This window comes from Urocampus carinirostris, chromosome 13, assembly GCF_059441175.1.
Source record: "Urocampus carinirostris isolate Australia breed hairy pipefish chromosome 13, RoL_Ucar_1.0, whole genome shotgun sequence".
Classification (NCBI taxonomy): Eukaryota; Metazoa; Chordata; class Actinopteri; order Syngnathiformes; family Syngnathidae; genus Urocampus; species Urocampus carinirostris.
The window spans coordinates 16012823-16039444 of NC_142361.1; the positions used below are offsets into that span (position 1 = coordinate 16012823).

Genomic DNA, 26622 nt, shown 5'->3' on the forward strand with positions numbered 1-26622 from the left:
TTTGGTTTTATGCAAGAGTCCAATAATGTAAATAGATAACACAGCTGCTGAATTTATAATCTCCCTTTCATCCTATTACAGCAGATCAGTCATACCAATATACTCTCTCTCTCTGTAAACACAATCATTTTTAATATACGAGAGTTATTTGGAACAAAAATCTTGCTCTACATACGATTGGAAATCCAAGTTACGAGCATTCCCAGAGACTACCGGTAGACTGCTCACTGCTCGAGACCACTACAGCTCTTTAATGTCACCTGCCTTACACATTTCAGTAACATTTTGAACGGGGAGGCATGGACAAACTTTCTTGGATACGTTTTTCTTTATAAGAATTCATTAAGTGAAAGTGTTTTGAGTACAGCTAAAAAGGCAAAGGAAAGTGATGAGTTAAAAGTAAAATTTACAGTTACTTTAATTTTAAGTGTACAGTAAGTGCTTACCTATCATTAACATTTTCAGATCGCTCTGTCGCTCCTCCCGAAAGAGACTGTTTAACCTATCAATATGCAGAAAAAAATGCACTATGTAAATCCAAAAGTATTCATGGCACTGTGAGTAAAAATAGTGTGATAATGATATATAAGCTCTAATGACTTATCGTACATCATCCGTACTACTAGTGGTCTAGTGATAAAATGAGGAGGTACCACTGTATTTCATTTCTCTGCATGGACACGAACTATTTCCATTGCCTTATTCACACACCCACCTGTAAAAATGTGTTGAACCTTGACTGTTGCAGTTTTTTGTAATGTGACCTGTTTATTTTTACAATTATGTTGATCAGAATTTAGTACTGAACGGAAAAAGTCATCTGACTGAGAATTCTTTACTAGGTCCCCTTAAACACGGATCAGTCAATAGATAACAAGGTTGCAGGTTTATTCGATCACAAATTCTGTGATAATGACCTCTATATGTTGTCCCTTCAAGGTGTTTAGCACAAGCAGCTGCAGCAGTGCAGACATGAGCGTCACCTCCTGGTTCCTGGTGAGCAGCGGGGGGACTCGCCACCGACTGCCCCGCGAAATGATTTTTGTTGGACGAGATGACTGTGAACTCATGCTTCAGGTGAGCACAATGCACACTTTACCTTTTTTTTAAACTTCAAAAACATTAGCTTGTGAAGTCTGTTTCAACAAGGGCGAATAACCTGTTCACTCCAGAGATGTTGCGTGCTTGCTAAATCTGCATTAGCATGACATGTTCGCATTCACACTTCAGTCAGTGTCCATGTAGCTGTAAGCGAGACTTTTCTTGCCTTAGAGCTGATGCATACTTGAGGCACTATTAATAGAACGTGGGGCAATTGAGATTTGTTTTCTGTGGTCCCGGCCTGAAGCATTTAGTGCCATCGTGACCTTCTAACTCAAATTTGGTACAACCCAGTGCATGGATGTGGGTAATTCAAACCGTTTTACTTTGATTGTGTCACTCCTTCATGAATATGATAATGAAGTTAAGAAATGTTGCGTAGTTAAATTTCACTGTAGGTTTGAGTTTGACATGGTAAATATTTAATTTACTATAGAAGGTGTGACATGCAAATACTACAATTTTTTTCAAACACTTTGTGTTGTTGCTAACTTCTACTTCACTCTTCAGCCTTTAATGCTTACATATAAAATACATTTGCATTATTGTGGTGGACCATATTTTTGCATTGTGCTTAAATCAGTGTGTTTTTTATCTCTAGATGCCGGAGCATTTTGTACCCAGTACCCCACTTAATATTTACCCAAAATTTGGGAAAACCCTTCCAAAATATAAAACTGGAAAATACATAATGAAAACATTTTTCATGAATAAAAGTGGAAAAAATTGAATAAGTACAATTAGTGGGACCAAAAATAAAAAAGGTTTTGAAACATCCATTTCCCAAACCACCCATCCCTATCCTCAAAACTGCCACAGGGGTGCTGTAGCCTTTTGCAGTAGGTGGGATCCTCCCTACACTCGTTGCCAGCATATCGCAGCAACATCATAACAACAAAAGCTTTAGAGCAGGCTATTCTATCAGCACAATCTGAACTACATTTTAATTGTATGTACATTCATAGTTGCTCACCTGGTGTTGTTTTCTATCAAGATTCGTTTTACACCACACATTGCCTTGTGAATGAACTTTACAGGGCACCTAAAAAAGCTTCTTTGCTCAAGCTTTTCACAGTTTCACAAAAATAAGTCAAATCGTTTGAACAGTCCTGCAGAAGCCAATGAAAACCTTTTAGACAGAGGTAAAAATAGCTTGCCTTGCTTCTTTTCCCAGCCGGCATGAATGCTGTCACAATCTGTTTCTGCCATAATCTGTCTCTTTTCTGATGCAACGGCATGTAAAAAGTTCATCTCAATGTCTTTGACCCATTTTTCTCTCTGCTTTGTTATATAGATTCATACTTATTTGTGACATTTATTAGAATGGAGTATTTTGCTAGTTTGTGGCTGGTATACATGTGACTGCCCTAAAGTGCGAAGCTTATTTTGCCAGACAATAAATCGGATCAAACAATATGATGTTGGTGTTAAGTATTGTGATATTTAAGAGCTGAACATTTGCACCGCATTTGCTACTAGTCACATCCGTACGCTTAAGTGAGCGAACTGCCACGTGTCGCAGCAAAAGTCGGCTCTATCGAAGTGTGAGGTCAAACAAGCTGCTCAATCCGTTTCCATCCCCTTTGATCCAGCCTAATCTCGCTAAAGTAATCTGTATTATGGTTGGCTCGCTAAAGGTGCTTCTCTAGCCTGTCAGAACAAATGGAGAAAGCCAAGACCCGGGAAAGGTATGCCGTGGGAATGAGCCTAAAATAATCTCAAAACGACATTGACACCTAAAAACATTCCTCCTTCTGACCTTGACGTGCTCTGCGAAATACTGATAGCATTCTTCATATTCTTACCCCAAAGAAATAAATCGAAATGGGGCAAACATCCTTCAAATGATTTATATCTGTGAAATGATTCACATTCTTCAGTCATTTACAGTCACCGCGTGAATGGAAACTAATGAACAATTTCCACTCATTGACGCGCAACAATTTTTAACCATCATTCATAAGATTGTATGCTTCATATTGTATTTGTCCTTTGCAGTCACGCAGTGTCGACAAGCAGCATGCAGTCATCAACTACGAGTCTGGTGCAGACGAACACAAGGTCAAGGACCTGGGCAGCCTGAATGGGGTGAGCGCGTCAAACAGAACATCCAGAGACGTTCCGATTATAAAACAACAAACAAGGAGACTGAATGGGGGTGGACAAAAAAATAACCCGAGAGGTTAATTTAATTTGGTCAGTCAATAGAACCAACTAATTGCATTCACCTAATCAATTGCACTTGAGGTTTATTATTGAATGTTAATGTCATTAATGTCCACTCAATTATTCTAATACCTCACAATCTATGTGGCAACCTTAAGGGCTTGCCACAAATGCAGCACAGAGACAATTAAGCCTAGGGATCTGCTGTTCTATTGATCGACATTATGTGAGTGTTTTGCCCACTATTTGGTGAGCGAAAAAGCTGAGCTCAGGTAAAAATCCAGTAAGTCACAGTAAGTAATAAATTCCAGATTTATAAGTGCCAATAGATGTCAAAAGATGGAATCAAAGCTCTTATGTTGTATTAAACGGGCCTATTCCTTATACAGTTAACATCCAACGTACGGCCTGCTCGATTTACGTACACCCTTTCTTTCAACCATGGCCAGCAGATGCTAATTTTTTAAAATTTTTCTAGCAAAGTGCTACTCATTGGACAATTTTAGCAGCCAGTCATTACAGCACTTTTCCACTACACTCAGTAACTAGAAAAAAAAGTCTGCTGCAGATAGTGCTATTGAAATTGATTTACTGCATGTTGGTTTTTAATCACAGTTGGATGTTACGTTTATAGGTAATGTTTGTCCCCTCACTTTCTTCACAGTTCCTTGGCATCAAACTGGAAAATCAATATTGTTATATTGCTGTTTCTAAATTATGAACAGGTTGTAAGGTGTGAGTTAAAAAAAAATAAACTCACCATAGTATTATATAGTTTAACCATAATTCAACCTTAGTTTTATTGGACATAAATCAATTTTCCAATGTGTATGTTTTGATTTTTTTTTTATATTTTGATTCGGGAAAATGTTTCCATACTCTTTCTGTTCTGTGTAATTTCAAGCATGGTGTTTTTTCTCTTAGTCTTCTTATGTTCATTTTATTGTGTCCTGTATCTCTGACAGGAACTTAAAGCAAGGCTTGAATTACCATGTGGTGTTAAGTCATGTGCAGTGATTGCTACCCCCTCCTACTCTTTGGACACACTCAAAGTCACATCCTTTGGCCATGCTTTGCCTGGAAGTCCAAGTCAGAGACGTTTCCTGCTGTGTCACCCACCATTCACTTATTAAGATGTATTGAAAGGAACTTTCTGGCTGCTGACTCAGAAGATTTTGTAGAGCCTGTTTGGGACATTCGCTGCCTCTTCTGCTTCATTGACTGACATGTTGAGCATATTCATTTGGTTCTATGGATGCTTTTCAGATGTTTTCTAGTACCATATGTGGATTGGAAAAAATCCCATTTATTAGTTAGTCTGCACTTGAATTATGGGGGTTTCTATTTCCCCTGTTGTTTCAATTAGCAATGACCTTATTGAGACTAAATGATTATCCATTTTTTTGACCCCTCAGACCTTTGTCAACGATGTACGCATTCAAGAGCAAATGTATATCACCCTCAAGTTGGAGGATAAATTGAGGTTTGGATATGATATCCTTGACACATCTTCACACATAAGATTTTTTTTATGCATCTACTGTGACTTTTACTTTTTATTGTGGACTTATTTTCTTAACCTGATTCTCTCACATACTAATTGGTTCACTGTTGAGCGAGGCGAGCTCACCGTGCCTGAGGAGGCTCTCAAGGTGAGATCACAGCACAGTCGCACCCGCATAAAAGTGTTGTATCGGTCTTTATCTTGATCCACCGTTGTTTTCCAGCATGAAAAATTCACCAGTGGCCTCCAGCTGAGCACAAAGCTGTCCAAAGGTGAAACCACCACCAGCAAATCTCCTATTAAGACCCCATCAAAGACGCAAAAGTCTCCCAGTAGCGGCGCCTCGAGGCCCGGCCAAGCAACAACAGATGGGGTCTCTCCCTCCAAAGAGCCCCTACCTCCCAAACCTGCAGACTTTCACAAAGCAGAAGAGAGGATTGGAGGTGAGAACAAAAGAGAACAAATTCATGGGGAAACATCAGAAAATCTAATTATCTAGAGTGCACAAAAACCTACTGGCTATATGCCCAATGTGTGTCTGCTTTATAAACACTTCTCGAGAACTGGCCTTGGCAGAAAACAAAGCAAAACCTCTTTGGCAGGGGTAGCAAGCTTAAAGTGTGTGTTCTCAGTTGCTATTAAGAGTAATATCTACATGACTCATACATGTTTTTATGACGTGGTACTTCGTGCAACTTTTAAAAAACTGAATTATTAAAAAAAAAATGTTGCGTTGAGCACTTTGCTGTCCCAAATACTTCTCTGGTTTGACATGTCATCACATTCCCAACCAACTTGGGGATTGCTATTGTACTGTAAGGGCTTTTTAATAGTGTACTTCTTCTTAAAGAAAATGCATACTTTCAGGGGTTTATCTTTGTGGGGCGCAAAGATACATCTATACTAAGGCAAGGGTATTTATTTGCTTCCTTTTATAACATGCACTTACAGTACTTGGTTTCAACATGATTATTTTAGTTCCTAATCATAGTCATCACCTATCAGCAGGGGTCCTGTTTAAGCTCCAGATGCTGAAACAAGGCCACATGGCGCTTGGGTTATTTTTTAAGATTAGGCACAAGAGTGCCATTCTCATACAAAGCCATATGCCAGTACAGCTTTATATTCACGCATATTTGCTATCAGAGGCGTGCACATTCAGCGTATATTGGAAAAGAGTGCTAAAAGTGCACACTTAGTTATACTGTATGTTGGCCCATCTGCTAAATGAGATCTTGTGGCTTCTTTGACCCGCCGGTGTTGTATTGTAATAAAGGCTTCACATGCGTCATTTGTTTTTGTTAATCTCACGTTTTATCTGGCATATGATATTTTGATTACAACGTTTGAAAACAACGGTGAATTTGTTAAGTGATTGCACAGTTGACCGTAAATACTACTCAGACAAAAACAAAACTGACTTGGATCTGCACCACTGTGAATTATTTGTGGATGGTGTCATTTACTGAACAAAAACTACATGCATTCCACAGTGCACGTTTTAAAAGGCATGCCCATTCTTTGTCTAGTGGACGTTGCTGCACTGCCTCGCGGGACCCCCCTTTATGGCCAGCCGGCATGGTGGGGCTACGGAGATGCAGATGACGAAAACTCTTTGAAACAGGAGAGCAAGACGTCCAGCAAAAAGCATGAGCTCACAGGTAGGACATGTTTAGCATCCACTTACATCTCATCTCACTAGTCGGACACCTTGTATTCTCTACTCACCTTCCATCTCACATATCTCAGTGTTTTACTTTGGATCTGTTTATTCCACTTAAGTTATAACACAACCCTCCATGTTATACGCTCTCGTTTGAGTTTCAAGTGTTCATACAGGGGATATTTTCATAGCACTGACTGTATTCCTGCCTGTAATTGCAGGGTCACGTTAACTGATGCTCCGTAGCCAGAGTAATAGGATTTAGGACTACACCAATGGTAAAAGAGCTTAGCAAAATCAAATCTGTTTGGTCCAGACTGCTTTATAGGGTAAGAGACAGAGGGCAGGAATCCTAGCAGAAGGAGCCTCAAATCTCATAACATCTGGATGTATACTTTGGGAGCATCTTCCAACTCTTGACGTTAGTTATGCAGATTCCACATTGATTTTCGGCGTTCTGGGATTTATTTTTCAATTCGAGTTTAAGTATCTGAGGCGTGCGCACAAATGGGATCGGTGCCGTCTGCTGTGGAAGTAGGTGAGCGAGTGTGGTTTCTGAGCACAGTATTTTACTTTGTCAAAAAAGATAATTATTTTACACTTGTTAAAAACTGTAGGAACTAGCATAGTCATTCCACTGCAATAGATTTAAGTACGATTGGGTCCAAGTGAATTAAAGATGGGGAGACAGATTGAAGCCAGATTTGCAGAATGTTTGTGTGTGTGTGTGTTTTTTTTAAGCACCTATTTTTGTCTTTCCTTGGTGAATAGGCTATATTGATGGGACTCCCCGCCCCCAGTGCTCACTATTCTATTGTCCCTTTGCCTGATTGGGTTACGCCGTAAGCACAAGCAGCTCCAGAATTGAATGGCATCCAACTTGTTTAGCAACTTAGCATAACAGATTCCCAAGCAACGCTTCTGAACTGTTTCTGCATTATTAACTGGAGCACATGAAAGTGGAGCATTTACTTTTACAGCATAAGCTCAGGCGATCCTTGGTTCATTTTGGCAACGATTGACATTAACATAAGTCTGTTATGGGTTTTTTATGACTTTTCTAAAGCCTAGTCGTTTCCTTATTACAGTCACTGTGTCTTTATCATACACAAGATTGGAAGGGTTGATTTGAAAATGTTATCCGTTTTACAGTTACTCATTAACTTTTTAAAAGTGTAATCAGTAACGTAATCCAAATACCTTTACTGGTATATTGCAGTAATGTAACTTTTGATTGCATTTGAATAAGTTCAATAATAAATGTGCTAAAAAATAGACAAAATAAACAATACCAATAAAATTGCTAAACTGCGTTTAAGATAAATGAAAAATGTAACCTTGAAAAAGGATTGGAGGGAACCAAGGGCAGGTTGTTGCTTTCAGTCCTATATAAAAGTGCTGAAATTTTCACCACATTGTATATTTTATGAAGAAAAACTAAAACTTTTTCTTTCACATGGCAAACAAGATATGCTCTGTTTTAGTTTAAATTAAGAGGGCATTCAGAACCCAATGTGTTCACTTTCTAAGTTTCCAACAAACTCGGGGATGTCCTGTGTCCAAGTTCAAGTTTTACTTGTTTAAATGGGGATGCCAAATCTCCTGACAATATTCAGATTTACCAGGATATCTAAATTATTATCACAATATTACAATACAGTGATCCTATAGTAATTTTGAAGATCAATTAACTGCAAAATATGACCTGCAAAAGAAGACCATCATATTTACTAAGTTCCCTTAATGCATCAATAACGTGCAACTGCGCTGCCCTCACAATTCAACAAAATGAGTGATAAATTGAAGAAGAAATAAAATCCAGACAAAAAAAAGTGCTTTTACCTGCAACACAGTGTAAGAGTTGGCCGTCGGTACAATTTGTGCAACAGATACAGACATGGGGCGGCAGTAGCTCAGGAGGTAGAGCGATCGTTTTAGGATTAAGGGATCCCAGTTCGAATCCCGGCTTGTCCGTGTTACATGCCGAAGTGTCCTTGAGTAAGACACTGAACCCCCAATAAGCAGGTTAGCGCCTTACATGGCTGCACAGATCACGGCCGCTATTGGGAAATGTGAAGCACAATGTAAAGCGCTTTGGGAAGTCATTGACTTGAAAAGCGCTATATAAATGCAGATCATTTCATTTCATTACTACCACGCTTGTGTTGTATCTCACTGTCTCTCCCTCGAGTATCAGTTATTGAAATTGTGATAGACACAATAGTTTATCAATGTTTTATGTATATGTTAATATAGTTTTAAGTAAAATTATAATCCTCTAAAGTAATCCTTATTTTAAGTTAATGTAACTGTAATGTCATTACGTCTGTTTTCTGTGACTGTAACGGAATACAATTACTTTATTTTTGCATCCTAATGACATAACTGCGTAACATGTATTCTGTTATTCCCCAACGCTAATCATACATAAACAGATGATGTTACAGATTTTTACTTTATAATTCAAACACTACGTATTCATAGTATTGCCAGCCATTAAATGTGCTCATTGTTTTATTTTTAATCCACAGATGGCAAGGATGCTCGTCGTGGGGAAGATGGCAACAATCCAGGTTACATGGACATCCCGACCAAGGAGCATCACGAGGCAACCAATGGCATCCATGAGATACCCACCAAGGACACAGAAGGGTATCAGAGCAGTGCAGGTGAAGATATGTTTTATTTTTCATTCTGATTTCTTAAATCCAAAATAAAAGTCTTCAGGAACAATAAGGAGTGTACAATTACTTGCCCTGGTAAACATGTGCAATTCCCAGAACTCATTTACAAGTTACTTTGATAGTGGCTTGTACAAACTACTTTTTCTTTGTAAAATTTAACAATTGTGGTGATAAATTTATAATCACTAGTTCAAAAAGGGCCACATTTCTATTTGAATATCCGCAAAGGTGCCAAATTATTTGTGAACAAGGAGAATAAAATTATCATGTAATAATGTATTGTATTTTCTGCACAATAAGACACACCAAAATATAAGGCGCACCCCCAAAAAGTAGTCTTTGTAATATATTTTTTTGTGTATTAGGTGCACTGGACTACAGGGTGCATATAAACTACAGTAAGAGCAACCGTACCGTTGCACAATCACATTATCTATTAGTGTGCAATGATTGATCAGTCAAAAAATGTCAGTGACCAAAATCGCAAAGCATTGTAAACAACAGGAATCGAACCCAGGTCGCAGAAGCAGTGAACCCTTTTACCATTCGACCACTAGTGATACAGATAACATATGAAAATACATTGGATATTATCTCATTACCAAACTATTTTTACTCATAGTGCCAGAAACAAATGTCAGAAAATGGCGAAAACAGAAAATCGTCCTGAAAGATATGAATAATCACAAAGTCAAATTCATTATAAGAGTTGTTTCCCTTGTCGTGCTTTTTTGTGTTTGAGTAGAAATGGTGTGATAATGAGATAAATACTAATGCATTCTCACTTATCACCTGTATGGTTGTCTAGTGGCTCAGTATCAGCCCTCTTACTGCTGCGACCGAGGTTTGATTCCTTTTGCATACGATGCTCTGAGATTGTATGTTATTTTGGTCAACAATGTTTATCAATTGATCAAATGCACAAATCTGTAATATACTGAAAATGATTGTGTAGTGTAAGCTTTTGCAATCCTATCCATTGAATTCTGCAGTTGCATATTACCCTATTTTTATTACAGTGTGTATTTTATGTAGCACTATTTAAACACTCTATATCAGGGGTAGGGAACCTATGGCTCGGGAGGCATATATGGCTCTTTTCATGAGTACATATGGCTCCGAAATAAAATGTGACTATTGCACATCTCTCTGTGGCGTTCCAAAGTCAAGTGATTTCATCCCGATTTTGGTCCATATACAGCCGAAGCAACTTAATGCAGAAGTTCGATAAGAAACCATTTAAACTGATAAAAAAAAACCCGCTGGCAAACGACTTTGATTGGGTGAGCAGTACAGGTGGGCGGATCCCTGCGCACAGCAAAGGCCCTTCCTTCTCTCTCACTCAGTGCGGTCTACACCGAAAGTGAATATGATGATATGCTTATCGTTTGCAGTAATTTGTGACATTTTTACAAAAGAACTTTGCATGCACATTGTTTTTATTAAGGACAAATTTAATGGAAAAAATGAAAAAAAAAACACTCTCAACTGAAGGTGGAAGACAAATTGTAAATGGCATATTTACATTTGGCATTATTATCATTTCATGCATTTGATTAAATAATAATAATAATAATAATATTCATCAAATGACACACAGTCAAGTAAAATGTACTGAAGAATTAGCTTTTGTCTAGTTTTTTCAATTTTGTTTGAAAATATATGATGTGGCTCTCTCAATTTCTTTTTAAAACATGTTTTGCTTTTATGGCTCTTTGGGTCAAAAAGGTTCCTGACCCCTGCTCTATATAAATATGTTACATTGGGTATTTATGTATTATATTCCTTATACTTTATTATTGTTTTATTTTGAACACAAGGATACTGCTGGAAGTGTGAATTTCCCTACAGGGATGAATAAAGTATCTATCTATCCATCCATCATCCATCTATCTATCTATCTATCTATCTATCTATCTATCTATCTATCTATCTATCTATCTATCTATCTATCTATCTATCTATCTATCTATCTATCTATCTATCTATCTATCTATCTATCTATCTATCTATCTATCTATCTATCTATCTATCTATCTATCTATCTATCTATCTATCTATCTATCTATCTATCTATCTATCTATCTATCTATCTATCTATCTATCTATCTATCTATCTATCCATCTATCTATAATGTGCACTAAGTTTCAAAGTGCACTTCCCAATTTATGGCAAGTTTTGGATTATTAAGTGTGCCTTATAGTCCGTAAAATACGCTATTTCGTTTTTTATATATATAACTAGAATAAATTCACCAGTCATTTATTGAAAGAGAAAAACCTACATTTTTAATTCTTTTTTTTGAAAATAAGTGACAAGATTTTAGCTTAATAAACGTTTCCCAAAATGGAAATTGAACATGGGCAAATGATTTATTGCCATGCTATCTGTGCATTGTCTTATTCATCCACTAACAAAAAACACGCATGATCCTCAGCTCAAGGCCATGCCTCTTTCACGATTGAGTTTGACAACACTTCGCCTGGGAGGGTCACCATCAAAGACCATGTCTCTAAGTTCATGCCTGGCCAGCACCGCTCCCGCACCAAGCGGAGCGCAGGTACCGGAGGAGCAGGTGGCAGGGACTTGAGCACCCTGCAGGCGGCCATGATGGCGTCGGAGAGTAAGGTGGCCGATTGGCTGGCGCAAAATGACCCTACGCTGATCCGTGGCGAGTCCACTGAGGACGACAGCAAGAGCAACAAAAGCGACGTGCCGGTACATCTCAAAAGGCTTAAAGGTGAGGAACATCAGTGAGGTCGAATGGCTTTTGTTAAACATAAACCGACCTCTAAAGATTTGTACAGTGGTACCTCTTCATACAGGCTTAATTCATTCTAGGATCATGCTTGTAGCTCGACTTACTCGTTTAATGAGCACATTTTCCTAATATGAAATAATTAAAAAGTAATTGACCTGTTCCCAACCTCCTAAAACCATCTACGTTAACTCTATAAATAGGTATAAAACACATATTCCTTATCACCGGAAACACATTGAAATAGTAAGTAAACATAAAAAATACTGTAATAAGATATATAAGATATTAATGAAATGTGGGCAAGATCAGGCATCTGATTGAGAAAAGCGCATGCGCAGACTCGGACAAGCTGATGCTAGCGGTGGGTGTTCTCGAGCGGTCTCTAGTGGTAGCTTCTGGGACTGCTGGTAGCTTGGATTTACCCTCGTACATAGAGCAAGATTTTTATTCCAAATAAAACTTGTATCGAAATATATTGAAATCCTATGTTTAGATGTGCTCGTTTGAAGAGGTACCACTGTACTTGGTTGAATAAATGCCAATTGCTTTGGTAGGGAAATTGAGGCCAATCGGTGACGATGCATGGGGGAGGGCTCTTCCGGAAGACAGGCGCATGATGAAAATGGCTGGAGTGAAAAGCAGACATTCTCAGTTATGGTAGGGGGTTGTACTACATACAGGTCAGATGGCTGACAGTGTGTCTCGTCTTAATGGTGATTAATTTTGCAAACAGATCTCGGGATCTGCTGCATAACTACATTTTTTGAAGCTGCTTAAGTGGGGACTACATTTTGTCCATATCTGCCAAAGTAATTAGACTAATGTAGAGGGTTGAAGACAGGCTGATAGAAAATCTACCAAGCAAGCTGCTGACAGTGGAGCACAGGGAGTGGGCAGGCAGCAAACGGACCTCCCCACAATGCTGACCGCTGCAGAACAGCCAGCGCTGATTGGGCAAAGAAGGGAAGTAGAGCGGGTTAGTTGCTTGGGCAGCCATGTGGTGGAAAGAGAGGTCATGATGTAGAAACCGGAGAAGGTTTTTGAGGCAAAGAAGCAGATGATGGCGATGATCCACTGAAAAAGGATTAAGCTCAAAGCGTGACAGACGAAGGAACATGTGGACGTAAGTCTTTCAGGAGCCCATTTAGGGTGCCCGTCAATCACCTGTAATGTAGATTTTGCGTGTATGAATTATCTTGCATTTAGTAGTCAAGTCATGTTTATTTGTATTACCCTTAATAAAAGAGTCTCAAAGGGCTTCACAGACTTTATTTTCTGTTTCTATTTCTCTCCCCTAATTTTCTCTGTTTCCTCTCTTTTTTCCCCCCTTTCTCTTTTTCTTTTCTCTCTCTTTCTTTTCTCTTTCTTTCTAGTAGAGATGTTTTTACTTATACATCGAATGATACATTGTTGCCATGGTTCGAAAGGTCAAAAGCCCAATACCCATTAGGCAACAATAATTGTACTTTAACTTGGGTATGTCTAGGACTAAAAAATATTGCATTTTCTGCACATCATGGATTGAGTCTGTGTCAATGCATATGGCATGCATTTACATTCTCAGACAATCAACAAATCTACAGGTGCCATGTCCATTGTTGCCTCCGAATTATGACAGCCAATATAAAAAACATTGGTGTCGTGTAGTAGATGTTTGTTGTTTGGTGCGTGGATGTGCATGAACGTCCTTGGAACTAAGACACCCTGACTCGTGGCAAGCAGCGCAGAGCACCCATGTCACATAAGTGACATGTTTGTTCTCAGCCAACAGCTTCTTTGTCTGTTCGGGGGAACCAAACAATAAAGCCATTTACCAATTACTTACACATTCTTTTCTTATGAATAAATTACACATTTTTATGTCAAACATCTTAAAGAAAAAGTTTTTTCAGTTATCATCTTATTCTTGTCTTTAATTGTATACCTTACTCGAACCTAAATAACAAACTGGACAGTGAGCTCCTCATAGTACAAATTTCTCCTATGTCTCAAAAACAGACATCCCCTCACCCCCATTTCTTAAATCTCCTTTAACCACCCCCTCCACATTTTATCCCCAAAGCCCTTCCTCCACCCACCCCCACTGCTGCCTCTTCATTGTCATCATCTTCCTCTGCCCTCTTTTTTCTTTCTCTGAGCCAGTGGACATGTGCTTTGCCAACCTGGCATCATGCCTGCCATTGCAGATACAAACAGGGCATGGTATAAATATAAATGGGATGAAAATCTTGGTTTAAAAGGGACAATCAGATTGATTTTTTCCCTCAGGATGATATCCTTTACTGTGTTTCACTTCAGACAGTAAACCGGTCCGTGGTACAGAAAAAGGTTGGGGACCACTGCTGTATAAGATATTCACTAAAAACTAAATTTAAAAAGATTGTGCCGACTGTTAAAGATTGACTAAATATAAAGTCATAATTGGGTCAGGGAAGTAGTCTTATGTGATAACTGTAAATCCTAAGATGCATTTCATGAAGGATTTTTGTTAGCTAGAATTTTTTAAAACCTGTCCTCTAATACCTCTTATATTATAATGGCATTTTGTTTGTTTTTAACTTAAATCAAATAATAATGCGTGAGCCATTTCTTATTTAGTTTGCTTTTGTTTATGTGTTGTTACCAATTCTTCTAGGAAGCAAACATGAAGATGGAACTCAAAGTGACTCAGAGAATGGACTGGGGCTTCGCTTCGCCAGCCGGCGCCACGCACTCGAGGAACGTTTAAAAGCCGCCCACACCAGATTAGGAGGAGCTATCAGTGACAATGCTTTGAGCAGGACTCAAGGAAGTGGCAGCAACCGCACAGCCTTCATGATCGAGTTCTATGATGAGGAGAATCCACGCAAGCGGCGCTCATATTCCTTTTCCCAGACTGCACCGTTGCTGAGCGGAGCTGGTGGCGAGGGGCTGTGCCCACGACCCCCCACCCAGCCCAAAGTCTTCAGCATTTCCACATCAGCTACCATAAGCACCGATCCAGGTAATTGATTTCTGCAACTATGTAAATCTTTTGAAATACAATTACGAGCTTAATTAGTTTCAGGATCGTGCCCATAGCTCGAATTGTGTAATGAGCACATTTTCTCGATATGAAATAATTAAAAACTAACTGGTCTCTTCTTCTCCTACACAAAAGCATCCAATTGAACCTTAAGTACCTGGTCGCTTTAAAACACATCTTCCTAAACACTAAAACCCATCCAAAAAGGAATTGAACATAAACAATACAGTAATAATAAAAATACGCTGTAACAATGGTGTGCCCGTAGTGTGAAGGAAGGGGGGCGGGGGCAAGGTGGAGGGATGAAGATTGCATAACTGTCAACTTATACGTTTTCTCTGTATTTTATACGTTATTTTGATCATTCCATGTAACAATTTTTACACGTGAATTTGTTTATTTTCTTAAAGACACATTTCTTGAATTTCCTCATGCCTGTTACAACTCTTATTCGCATTGTCTCGGTCACCGGTAGCAGACGACATCGGCATCATAGCTAATATTTTCGCGTTATTCTACATAGTATGTCTTGCTGTGAGTAAATAGGTGCCGTGTTGTGTTTGTAAATTTTATTATCACTCAATAATAGTGAATTACAAACATTAATAGGGGTAGCAATTGGCTGAGTTTGACAGGAATGAGATCCAGAGACTGTTGATACATAAGCAATGTTTGAACATACACACAGAAAACATTTACAGCAAAATATTTTATTTAGTTTTTTTTTGCCTGTAGTAGTTTGCATGCGCAAACTGAAACGAGCTGAGCAGTCTCTAGCGGTAGCCTCTGGGACTGGACCTGGATATTCAGTCATTTGAGGAGCAAGATTTTTATTCCAAATAAAAATTGTATATTGAAATTCTTGTGTTTAGCGGGGCTCATAAAAGAGCATCAGAAGATGAAACAAATACATATTAAAAATTACATTACCTCACAATAAAAATAAAACGAGAGGCACATAATGTAAAAAAACAAAGAATAAAGGAAATAATAGAAATATTAATTTACCTTTTTACTGGCCTCTTTGTTTACTGGTCCTCAGCAGTGTTTTCTGCCTTGCATTTCTTGAAAAGCTTATTGAATGATTTTGCCGGCTTTTGATAATACATCGGAAATGCCCGAGGCAGATGTCATCACAATGAGCGATAGTCTGACCTGTCAACACTTTTTCCGGGTGATTTATTTCCATAAATTCTGAGACTTCATGGAAATTTCCCAAACTGTCTTTAATTTGGGCTGATGGAATAATCGCTGCATCCTCCTCTTTGTGGTCTCTGAACTTTTCTTTTCTCCTTGTCCACTTTTCTGAATGCCTTTCGTGGGGTCCATTGTGAATGATAGCTCTTTGTAGCGGTACCACACTGTAGACTGTTTACCGAGCGGGAAGTGGACACAAAGATAATGCCGGGATTCACGCATACACATCGGGTTGCCAGGTAGAACTCTGAGCGGCGAATGGCAGCGCGTACTGTACTCTATTTTTGACTTTGTATCCTGAAACGCCTTTGTAACGAGAGACAATGTATTCCCGTTCAGGTACTCTGTAACCTGATTCTTTTGTATGTGAAGGCATTTGTAAGTCAAGGTACCACTGTACCTTTTTTTTCGGGAGGAAACATCCATTAAAAGCCTGTGCTTAATACCAACTGACCTTGTAACTCTGCATAAATCCGTCGAGTTGGCTGAACATATTTATCATCCATCCATTTTCTGCACCGCTTATCCTCAGTAGGGTCGCGAGGGTCCCGCAGCCCATCCCAGCTGTCTTCGGGCAGTGGGCATTGGACACCCTGAACTGGTTGCCAGCCAGTCACAAGGCACACAGAGACAGACAACTCTCTCGCTCATTCACACCTAAGGCCAATTTGGACCGGCAAATTAACCTGACATGCATGTTTTTGGAATGCGGGACAAAACCGGAGTACCAGGAGGAAACCCACGCAAGCACGGGGAGAACATGCAAACTCTGCACAGGAATGCTGGTAGCTGGATTTGATCCTATGACCACAGAACTGTGCCGCGGATGCGCTAACCACTTAGCTGCCTGTTTTAAAATACCTGAAAATAATTTTGCAATATTGTGATGGAAACAATTCTTGCTTATCTGAATTGTTGTAGCTCAGCCGCCGTGCCGCCAAACAAATTTACCATTGCCAAATATTTTGTCAGGTAGTTTCTCCGTAATTTCCCAGATCAACACACGTTTGGGTGGGAAATCTAGTCTCCTTGTTGCACTTATTTCGATACAAATCCCTTGTAAGCTGACATTTTGTGCTGTCCAGCTTCCTAGTTTTGTTTTCATTTTCCATCGGTACCGAGTCAGTCATCATGCACATACTTGCACGCGCATCATGAACAAGCTTAACAGAGGCTGCAATGACGATACAGTCAGAGGTGGCGGTCGCGAGTAAAAAAAAGTTCCAAATTCCATACAGTCTTTAAGACTTGAGACTTTTCTCTTAAGCGAGAATCTTTTCCTGTACACAGCGCGTTTGACCACTTAAAAACAAAAAATAACAACTGTAATGAATAAGTATGGCTGAATTAAATCTTTTCTACTTTGTAGTGATGGTAAACCATTCCTGCATTGCTACTTTTTCAACACAATCTTGTATTTGATCTCCAGCAAACTATTTGGATATTTTCTTGTTTCTCTTCCTTAATCATGTATTCTCCCTAGGTAAAGTTCCGGCTCCGATTTCTGCCACAGTGGCAGCCGGCGCCCCTACAGCAGCCCGGGTGCTCCTCAAGCAGAGGTCTGAAGACCCGAGCATCGGTCGGAGCTCGATCAGCACGGGGCTGGCGACCGGAAGCCCGACCAGTCCCAGCGAGGACACCTCCGTAACAGGGCAGGCAGCCGTGGCAGCCGCCAGGGGGGCTGGGGATGATCACAGTGATAATGGCACATACACCATCGAGTTGGAAAACAGCAACCTGGAGGAGGAAGAGGCCAGGCGCATGATTGACAAGGTAGGAAAGCTAGGTGCTTATTTGAAGGGCGTTAGTTTGCAAAAAAACACACGATATACTTTATGCCTCCACCATCTTTACAAGTAGTGACATAATTATTGGGGTGCGTTGTTTTTCCCCCATTTGCAGTGCAGTCAAAACGGCAAGTGTTATGTTAATTACTATCCTTAGTTGACACTAATAGGAGTGTAGCTATAGTTACTTTTTGGGATCACTTTGTTTGATGTGTTTTTGTTGCCATGGTGTAGACTCATCTCATCTCATTAGCTACACCGCTTATCCTCAGTAGGGTCGCGGGGGTGCTGGAGCCCATCCCAGCAATCATCGGGCAGTGGGCAGGGGACACCCTGAACTGGTCTACCTTTACCAAATGACCATAGATACTCATATATAAGCCTACATAAAAATCCATATGCTAAAAGAAATAGAAGAAAATGTGTACACCATCCTGTGGAAGCAGTGAACCCTTCTTATTTCTTGTCTTTTGCAATCTGGAGCGCTTGCAAATTAATACTTAGCCAAGACACTTCATATCCATTTTGTATCTGGGTTTTAAATCAATTCTGTGTACTTTCCATGTTATGATCCCTTGTTCTGACGTTTGGCCTCAGGTGGAATTTCCAGTGATGTATCCTTTATCCATCGTCTGACATTGTTTTCATCTACACCAAACTTTCTTGCTGCTTCCAGGTCACTTGTTTCGTTAGCATCTTTTCTTACTTTTATGTTAAAGCAGTATAGGACAGACCTTTTCTTTTTCTCCAGGCATGGTGTATTACAAAAATACTTACCGTAAACTGCCTTCTGTTCATTACTGGCGACACGCAACCAAATCTGCGCATATACGCCGACGCTCTGTTTCAGTATGGTATTTTATAATTCTAAATTCTCTTTATATGCGAGTATGTGTAGTACATCTTTTAATGTTTATCAGTATTTCACCAATAAGAACAATGATGTGATCCAATTAGCTCACTTGTGTTTTTGTGTCAATGGATATTGATTGTTTACATTTGTAGGTATTTGGGCTGCAGCAGAATCAGGACTCCATATCGGATGTCAAGGGGAACGGAAAACAAAAGGAAACGGGAGATATTCTAAAAGAGGTAATAAGTTACCCATTTTTTCAAAAACCTGACAATTTGTGGAGTTAATTTTTGTGCCAAGCACTTGGAATGCATTGTACTAACAGCTGTCTCGTTCTTACGTTGCTCATTGAAAGCTACTGGTTTGTAAAACAACATCTTTATGCAGGTCCTGTATTGGATGTTATTGGGTATGTTCTTAGTAAGCCGTACATTAAGTCGTAGTGGAGTCTTGAAATTTGAGTCACACCCACGTCTGGACGGTTCCTTTTCTCCCTGGTCCGTGGGAGTAGACGTGCCCTCCCTGAGAGTGACCTACATCCCACTAACACGACCAAAGACATTTTGCCCTGCAGGCAGTTGCGCCCAAGAAGAAAGGGGCCTGCGCACACCAACATTAGCTAGTCTTTCTGCAATCTAGATATTTGGCTGTTTTTTCCCTCTAGAGTCTAGGAGAATGACGATCCATTTCATATTGTTATTTACACTGTCCCAGAGGGCAAGGTTAATAAATTTGGCCAGAGGTAATGTTGTCGACTTATGAGGTTGTACTTTTCTATCTTTAAGCTAAGGGACAGCATCATTGAACAACTTCTCCAACTTAAATGTTTTTTTGACATTTATATGTTACATTATACATGAACACAAACACCATTCACCATCTGCTTACCTTCTGCTTTTTCACATTGAATATCATTTGCCTCTTTTCAGGCTCCTCCCACAGACTCCAACTGGGTTTCTCACTGGGCAAGTTTAGCTGCCACCCAAACCAGGACTGATCCGGAGGGCTCTGGAGCGGAGACCGCTGCCTTCCTAGACAAAGAAAGAGGTACAAACTACACTTGCACTACAGCTAGGACATTTCAAAAGACTTTGAACTGTATTCAAAATAAAAAATGTTTTAAAGTAAATGAATGGAAACTCTGAATAAACAAATTTCCTAAATTAATAGAAGTTTACTCTGGAATCTGTTAGATTTTAAGGCTATTTAAGGAAAACTCTGATTTTGGTTATAAAAATGGAATTTAGTGAATTGATAATGACAGGAATAGCAGATAGCGCTTCATGAGAAAATGTTAAGTTGTAGGTTGTTACAAAGAAAATTATGATCCAAGCTTCGTTTTGGGTGACCAACAGAATACAAATATTTCTGTAATATATAATAGGAAGGAAAAATATATATTTTATATCTGTGTATTGTAGCACAGATGCTTTTATATGACACAATCTCATAATGCAGTGTCCTCTTAAGTCTCACAAAATAGCACCCAAATAGAAATGGCTGCAAGCTGATTAGTCGTTTTGCATATTTTTGACAATTTTTTGTTTGAAATTATTTCATTTCTTTAAGAATCTTGATATAAGATTCACTGTTTTCGAAACACTTTCCAGCTTGGATATGAAAGTATAGAAAACAAGAGTGCCGTTTCTTTTTGGGGATAGAAAATATCTGTCTCGTGTTGTGTTAAGTTTCGTTGATGATATTCAAAGCAGCGCCTCAATCATGAGTGTATCAGGGACTTACTAAGATTATCTTATTAGGATTCAAGAGATGTACTATTGTTATGTTTTGGAAAGAAAAAGTAACTTGTAGGGAGCTGCGTATTTGAAAATAAATTGAGATTCAACAAATACATCTGACCTCATCTGTTACAAAAGCAAGAGAAGCAAACTAAAGAAGAAAATAAAGTGACATGGCAGAGGTTGATTTATGTTAGATGTCTAATATTGTGGCCAAAGCATATTGTTTGTCTTGCCTTGTGAAGTGACTCAACTTTCTTTAGATTTATTGACATACGCATTTGGTGCAATGCTGCTACTTCTACATCGCCACTATTTCCTTATTTTTGCTATAGTCTATTCTATTCTATCTATTCTATTCTATTCTTCTTTTGTGTCTTGAATTAAATAACAGAATGTATCTTGTATTCATTTAACCCTTTTAGGAGGTGATGCTTTGAAGCCCGGTGCACCCCTCAGTCGAGGCGAATCCTCATCTGGTCTGACTGAGCGCAAGCGCAGAACTCTGCCCCCTCTTCCTGTGGATGACCCCACCAGCCTCATAAAAGCTCATGCCTTAAGGTCTGACATTGGAGAGAAGCAGGACACGGAAGCCCCAGAGAAAGACAACAAGGGAGACGGGGAATCCCCACCTCCTCCCATGGAGAACGGTGACACCAGCAACAAATGCAAACCGAGTGCTACATCCTCTCCACTCAAAAGTGCCGTGCGGAACTCAAGTTGCACAGAGCGCAGAAAAAGATCTGAAAAAAGGAAGGAGGATGAAGGAGACAGCGGAGATAAGTCTGGCAAGCCTCTGGTGCGTCAAGGAAGCTTCACCATCGAGAAACCCAGCGGCAGTGTCCCAACTGATCTCATCCCACGCATCAATAGAGGTGGCGCCAGTGAGCGTGAGCGCAGCGACTCAGTGGGAAGCATGGACACGGCCACGCTACTCAAAGACACCGAAGCCGTAATGGCTTTCTTGGAGGCCAAACTCAGAGACGAAAACAAGCTGGAATCCAGAACCCATAAAACCAGCGGCAGCATCAGCAGCCAAGTCTCGGGCTATAGCTTCCACCCTCGGACGGACTCCATCTCGCCTGAGTCGGACGTGGACACGACCAGCACGGCAAGTCACGCCGCTGGAGAGGCCGAGGGAAGGACTGGTGGTATGCAGAAGCGGCGTTCACTCAGCAGCATGCACCGGGAGAAGAGCAACATGAGCACGGCATCAAAGTCCGGCGTTTCCGCCAGCGCTCGTGACCGCTTAGAGAAGAAGGCCAAAAGCCGAACTGCCGAAGCAACCAGCCGGACGGAATTGCGCCGCCCGGTTCCCCCGTCCAATTCTAGGGCCCGCCAAACATCACTCGACCTTACAGATGATGACCAGACTTCTTTTCCGATTTCTGACATCCTCTCATCCGACCAGGAGACCTATTTTGGATATGGGATGGACAGCCAACAGACTGGAAGGTCTGCCAAGAACGCCTCGAGCGCATCCTCCAAAAGTAACCGGACCGTCCAGGCGGCGACGTCATCCTCCCAGAGCAAGCAGGCGGCACTGCCTAAGCCAAGGCCCACTCGAGCTTCCCTCCTCCGCCGAGCCCGATTGGGCGACACTTCCGACACGGACCTTGCAGATGCGGACCGAGTGTCGGTGGCGTCCGAGGTGTCCACCACGAGCTCCACCTCCAAACCGCCATCGGGTCGCGGGGGGCTGTCTCGTCTGGACATGCTGGCTCAACCGCGGCGCAACCGGGTGGGCTCCATCTCAGCACGCAGCGACTCAGAGTGCACGGCGACACGAAGCTCTACCGCTTCGCCGCGTCTTACGGCTGAGACAGCTTTGCGTCTGGGATTGCGCTCGTCCATGCCCACTGAGAGCAAACTGACCCCTAGGATGAGGGCCAACAGCGTGTCCAAGCTGAATGAAACCAGAACTAAGACCACCACAACTGGGTACTCTTCTCCCACAGGTGAGAAATCCAACAAATGCCCCATCAGGCTTTTGATGTGTACGCCCTTTTTTGTCACTCTTATTGTGTTGTGACAATTTTTGCGCTGCTTTCGTTCAGAGTGCTCTCATCCTGGTGCTGCTGACACAGATGAAGAACTTGTTGGTACTGTACTGGGACTGGAGCATTTTCTTGTGTAGTGTGTGTGTTAACATCAATGTTCAGATCTGGGTCACATACACAAACAGTTTCTGTAAGCAATGGAAATGTTTAGAAATAATTCACAATGATTTGCCACCTTAATAGGTGCAGAATTATGAATGTTTTTGTCATTTGTATGACACAACACAGGAAATGGTGCTCCTACGATCCTAGTGGTTAAGGGATCCAACAAACTATACCACCACAATACATTTTTATGTGTACCCGATGGAGTGTGGAGATGCTGGCCCAGGTCTTGCATTGTGTTGCATTGAAACATCTTACCTGCATTACTTTAGACTGAGATGAAGGGCCGAATACCTTACTTGCACTCTTGCAACCACCAGTTTTGCAATATTGCTTCCCCTTATAGAGCTTTGTTGATTAGTTAATTTGTTAATTTACCACAGAGTGTTCTCTTTTCATTCTACAGGCAGTTCATTAAAGAGACATTGTGTAATATTTACCGGATCCTCGTAAAAAATCTTCAATCGTCAAAAAAAAATTGTTTGAATGATAAGCACGAATACATGAACTACCATAAATTCATGTTTTTTAATACTCATAGGTTAAGAGATTACCATTTATTTTACATAACACCCTGCGACTGGCTAGCAACCAGTTCAGGGTGTCCACTGTCTGAAGATGTCTGGGATGGGCTCCAGCACCCATTGACCCTACTGTGGATAAGCGGTGCAGATAATGGATGCATTGATTTACATAACATAAGGTTCATCTATAGGAGGCTGACATGATTGTTCACCACATTGGTGCTAAGAGCACCTTAAAAAAACAAAAACCTTGTGTTAGGCTAGGCAAAAAGATGAGATGATAAATGACGTTTTTAATTTTGAGTCTCCGTAGTTTGTAATCTTCCTTGTGCTTTGTAGCACTCGTTTTGGTCGCACTACACAGTTTCAGTAACATATAGTGGTTAAATGTTACACAGTATCCCTTTAATGCAGGTTATTTTTTTCTTTACAGTTTGCTGTTATTTTTACAATATTTAACAATATTTTGCTTAACAGAGTGGTTCCTGTTTGATATTTTCAAAACAAAACTAATGTATAACAGATTTTTTTTAATAGGATCCTAGTTGCATAAGTATAACAAACTCACAGCTAAAAAATGGGAAAAGAAAATCAAACCATAAATTGCAAAGAGTAATTACTGTCATGTTTCTATCTTTTTAGTGTCCAGCAGCAACCGATGGCGACGCTTGCCGCCCGAGTACGCATCAACCTCGGAGGAAGAGTTTGGCTCCAGCCGCAACTTCTCAAAGCATGGAGGGCGGCCCCACTCGCGGCCGCATCATATGGTGCAAACCCGCAGCTCCCGCCCCAGCCCTGCTCCCACACCGGGCTCTGGATCTGGATCAGGCTCCACAGCACTGCCAGTAGTGGGGGCAGCAGTTCTGAAACACCGCATGAAGGAACAGGACGAGTACATTCGAGATTGGACAGCGCACAGCGAGGAGATAGCCAGGTACTGATCTATTTGTCTAAGCAGGGCTGAACCATTTTGCCTACTCCAGGGGTCCCCAAATTCTTCTTTTCCACAGACCAGTTTAATGTCCGACAACGTTTATGGCCCGTCCTAAGGGCGCATTAAATATGTTTGTATTATTTCAAAAATAATAATTGTAATTAGAAAATTAATATGTGCAAAATTGACAATAATAGTAAGCATAAATCCACTGTGCAATCATGTGAAACATTTGTCTTTTCAACATTGCACCAAAAACACTTATATTAATTTTCTGAACTGCTTATCCTCATGAGGATCACGAAGGTGTTTGAGTCCATCCCAGCCATGTTTTTCGAATGTGGAAGGAAACCGGAGTTCCCGGGCGCACGAGTGGAACATGCAAACTCCACTCAGAAAAGCCGTAATCTGAAGTTGAACTCTGAAGCTGAAGTTCTAAAAGCAACTTAACGCAAAACGTCATGTCTATTCGTGTGGCAAGTAACTAGGGCTGCAACAACGAATCGATAAAATCAATAAAAAAATATTTTTAAAAGCCTTTGCAACAAATTTCATTCCTGATCCTCTGTGTCGTGCAATTTATGTGCCACTTAGCAATTCAATGCAGACAAGAGTGTCTTGAATTTCATTCTGACGTTGAGGGGACACGTATGTAGTATCACTTTGATCCAACAGGGCGCAACTCAAGACCACAATTCTTTTTGCGTCACCTTTTGATGTCCACTTTTGTCCGGCATGTATTTTTAAAAAAGGATCTTATCTAACATTTTTCAGGTGTATAGCATAAATCTCCACGTGGATTGTCCCTAAGCGCAGCAGTCTGGTTTGTTTCATCCTTTGCTGTATCTTCACCAGGCAGTAATTCTTGTTTCCAACGTGACAATTGCACCGCCCGTGCAAACTTATTTCAATTCAAATGCACCCCCTCAAACCCCTTCAGTCTTAACATAGCGGTACAGGCAAATATTGTGGAACCTTTTTCCTTTCTGTGCGGTATAGTACTAAATGACCCGGTGGTTGGGGACTTCTGGCCTAGTCAATTTGAATTCAATAAGTAGTTCAGCTCGACTGGATAGTGTAGGCTGCATGTTTCTGACCATGTTCTAAATCACCTTGTCTGATGGTTAACAGGTTGTTCCCATGTGTGCGCAGGATCAGCCAAGACCTGGCCAAGGACTTAGCCACCCTAGCACGCGAGATCCACGACGTGGCCGGCAAGATCGACTCGGTCAGCTCTTCGGACACGGCGCCAAGCACGGCCGCCAGCACGGCCGCAACCACTCCGGGCTCGGCCGTTGACAACCGCGACGAGGTAGGCCCGGCGAGGCCCGTTCGGCCCGACTTGCAGGAGAGCATGAGACAGGTGCATTCTTTGATCTTCTAACTTGTTCTGTGCTTTATCCATCATCTCACATTTTCTCATGTTTTCACTGAACATTTGATCCACCAGTTGTCACTTAATTGGAAAAGAATGATCATCACACCTCATTTACGGTATCTATTCATGTATGACGCGCATTTTTAGTTTGGGTGCGCGTTATACACAAGGTTTTACTTAAGTATATCACTGTATTTGTGCAATGATTGATCAGTCAAAACGTTTTTCTGACCACAATTGCAAAACATTGGATGCAACGAGAATCGAATTAATTAATGTATTTACTTTTTTTCAAAAGTTTTGGTTTGTTTTTATTTCTTTTATTTGGTCACATTTTTTACATTTGTCACCTTAAGGACATTTATCACCCCTACCACCACTTCTTTTACCTTTTGCCCTCCCGTATTCACGACAGCTCCCTTGAAACCAAAGACTTAAAAGCTCAGAGATAGATTCTTTCCCTGGGCCATCAGCACTCAAGCGCGCAAAACTGTGATAAATTTACTTCTTGCAACTTATTTGGGAATTTTTGTTGCTGCTAACTGTAATTGAAATGCTTTTTATTGCACTATGATTACAACTCAGGGAAGTCCCCAAGCAATACCTTGTAAATATGGTCGACTATTTTTCTTGACATTCTTTTAACTTGTTCTTCTCTTTTAAGTCTTAAGTATGTGTTTATCCTGGAGTGCCATGTCTAATCTCGTTGCCAACAATGTTCACTATGTTCTTATCAATTAAAATAAAGACGATTCAATTCATGTTTTCAGGTTTAGTATTTTCTCTAATCGTTTCCCTTTTTTCAAATTCTTCTCACCTCAGCTGGTGGATCGGGTTTTTGACGAGAGCCTGAAATTCCGCAAGGTCCCTCCCATAATCGATGGCACCAAGGCACCAGAAATCAACGGCAGGCCGGTGGAAGTCCGTCCTCGAGCACCCGACGGCCACGAGCCCCGGGCACTCAGAAGACGCACATGGAACCGAGAGGAGGTAAGGAGAAAAAACGGTATCATGAAGCTGTTGATGATTGTTGACGCGTTCTTCATTCTTTGAGGCGGTTCTGGACAGTCTTCTCATCCATTCGGTCTCTCAGCTGTCCACCAAAATCAGACAGTCGACTGATAAAACAGCAGGAAAAATCAGGTTACCATACTTTAGTTT

At 40.6% G+C, this 26622-nt stretch overlaps 1 protein-coding gene across 6 annotated transcripts in view; it reads left to right on the forward strand.

Moving 5' to 3' along the window:
• The window catches only part of cep170aa (centrosomal protein 170Aa), a 48800-nt gene that overhangs the window by 16158 nt on the left and 6020 nt on the right, over positions 1-26622 (forward strand). Inside the window, exons 3-20 of one of the 6 annotated variants that reach the window (XM_088350842.1) lie at positions 940-1077; positions 3100-3189; positions 4683-4761; positions 4861-4919; positions 4995-5214; positions 6301-6432; positions 8966-9103; positions 11557-11859; positions 14516-14863; positions 17565-17854; positions 18874-18960; positions 19651-19768; positions 20886-22418; positions 22518-22562; positions 23792-24083; positions 25215-25446; positions 26284-26451; positions 26516-26604. In XM_088350842.1, the coding sequence (XP_088206968.1) occupies positions 973-1077; positions 3100-3189; positions 4683-4761; positions 4861-4919; positions 4995-5214; positions 6301-6432; positions 8966-9103; positions 11557-11859; positions 14516-14863; positions 17565-17854; positions 18874-18960; positions 19651-19768; positions 20886-22418; positions 22518-22562; positions 23792-24083; positions 25215-25446; positions 26284-26451; positions 26516-26604 (4328 nt within the window). In that variant the 5' untranslated portion in view covers positions 940-972. Of the gene's footprint in view, positions 1-939; positions 1078-3099; positions 3190-4682; positions 4762-4860; positions 4920-4994; positions 5215-6300; positions 6433-6827; positions 6973-8965; positions 9104-11556; positions 11860-14515; positions 14864-17564; positions 17855-18873; positions 18961-19650; positions 19769-20885; positions 22419-22517; positions 22563-23791; positions 24084-25214; positions 25447-26283; positions 26452-26515; positions 26605-26622 lie in introns of those variants that run through there. The other 5 variants (XM_088350839.1, XM_088350837.1, XM_088350840.1 and 2 more) reach the window with 5 other exon arrangements.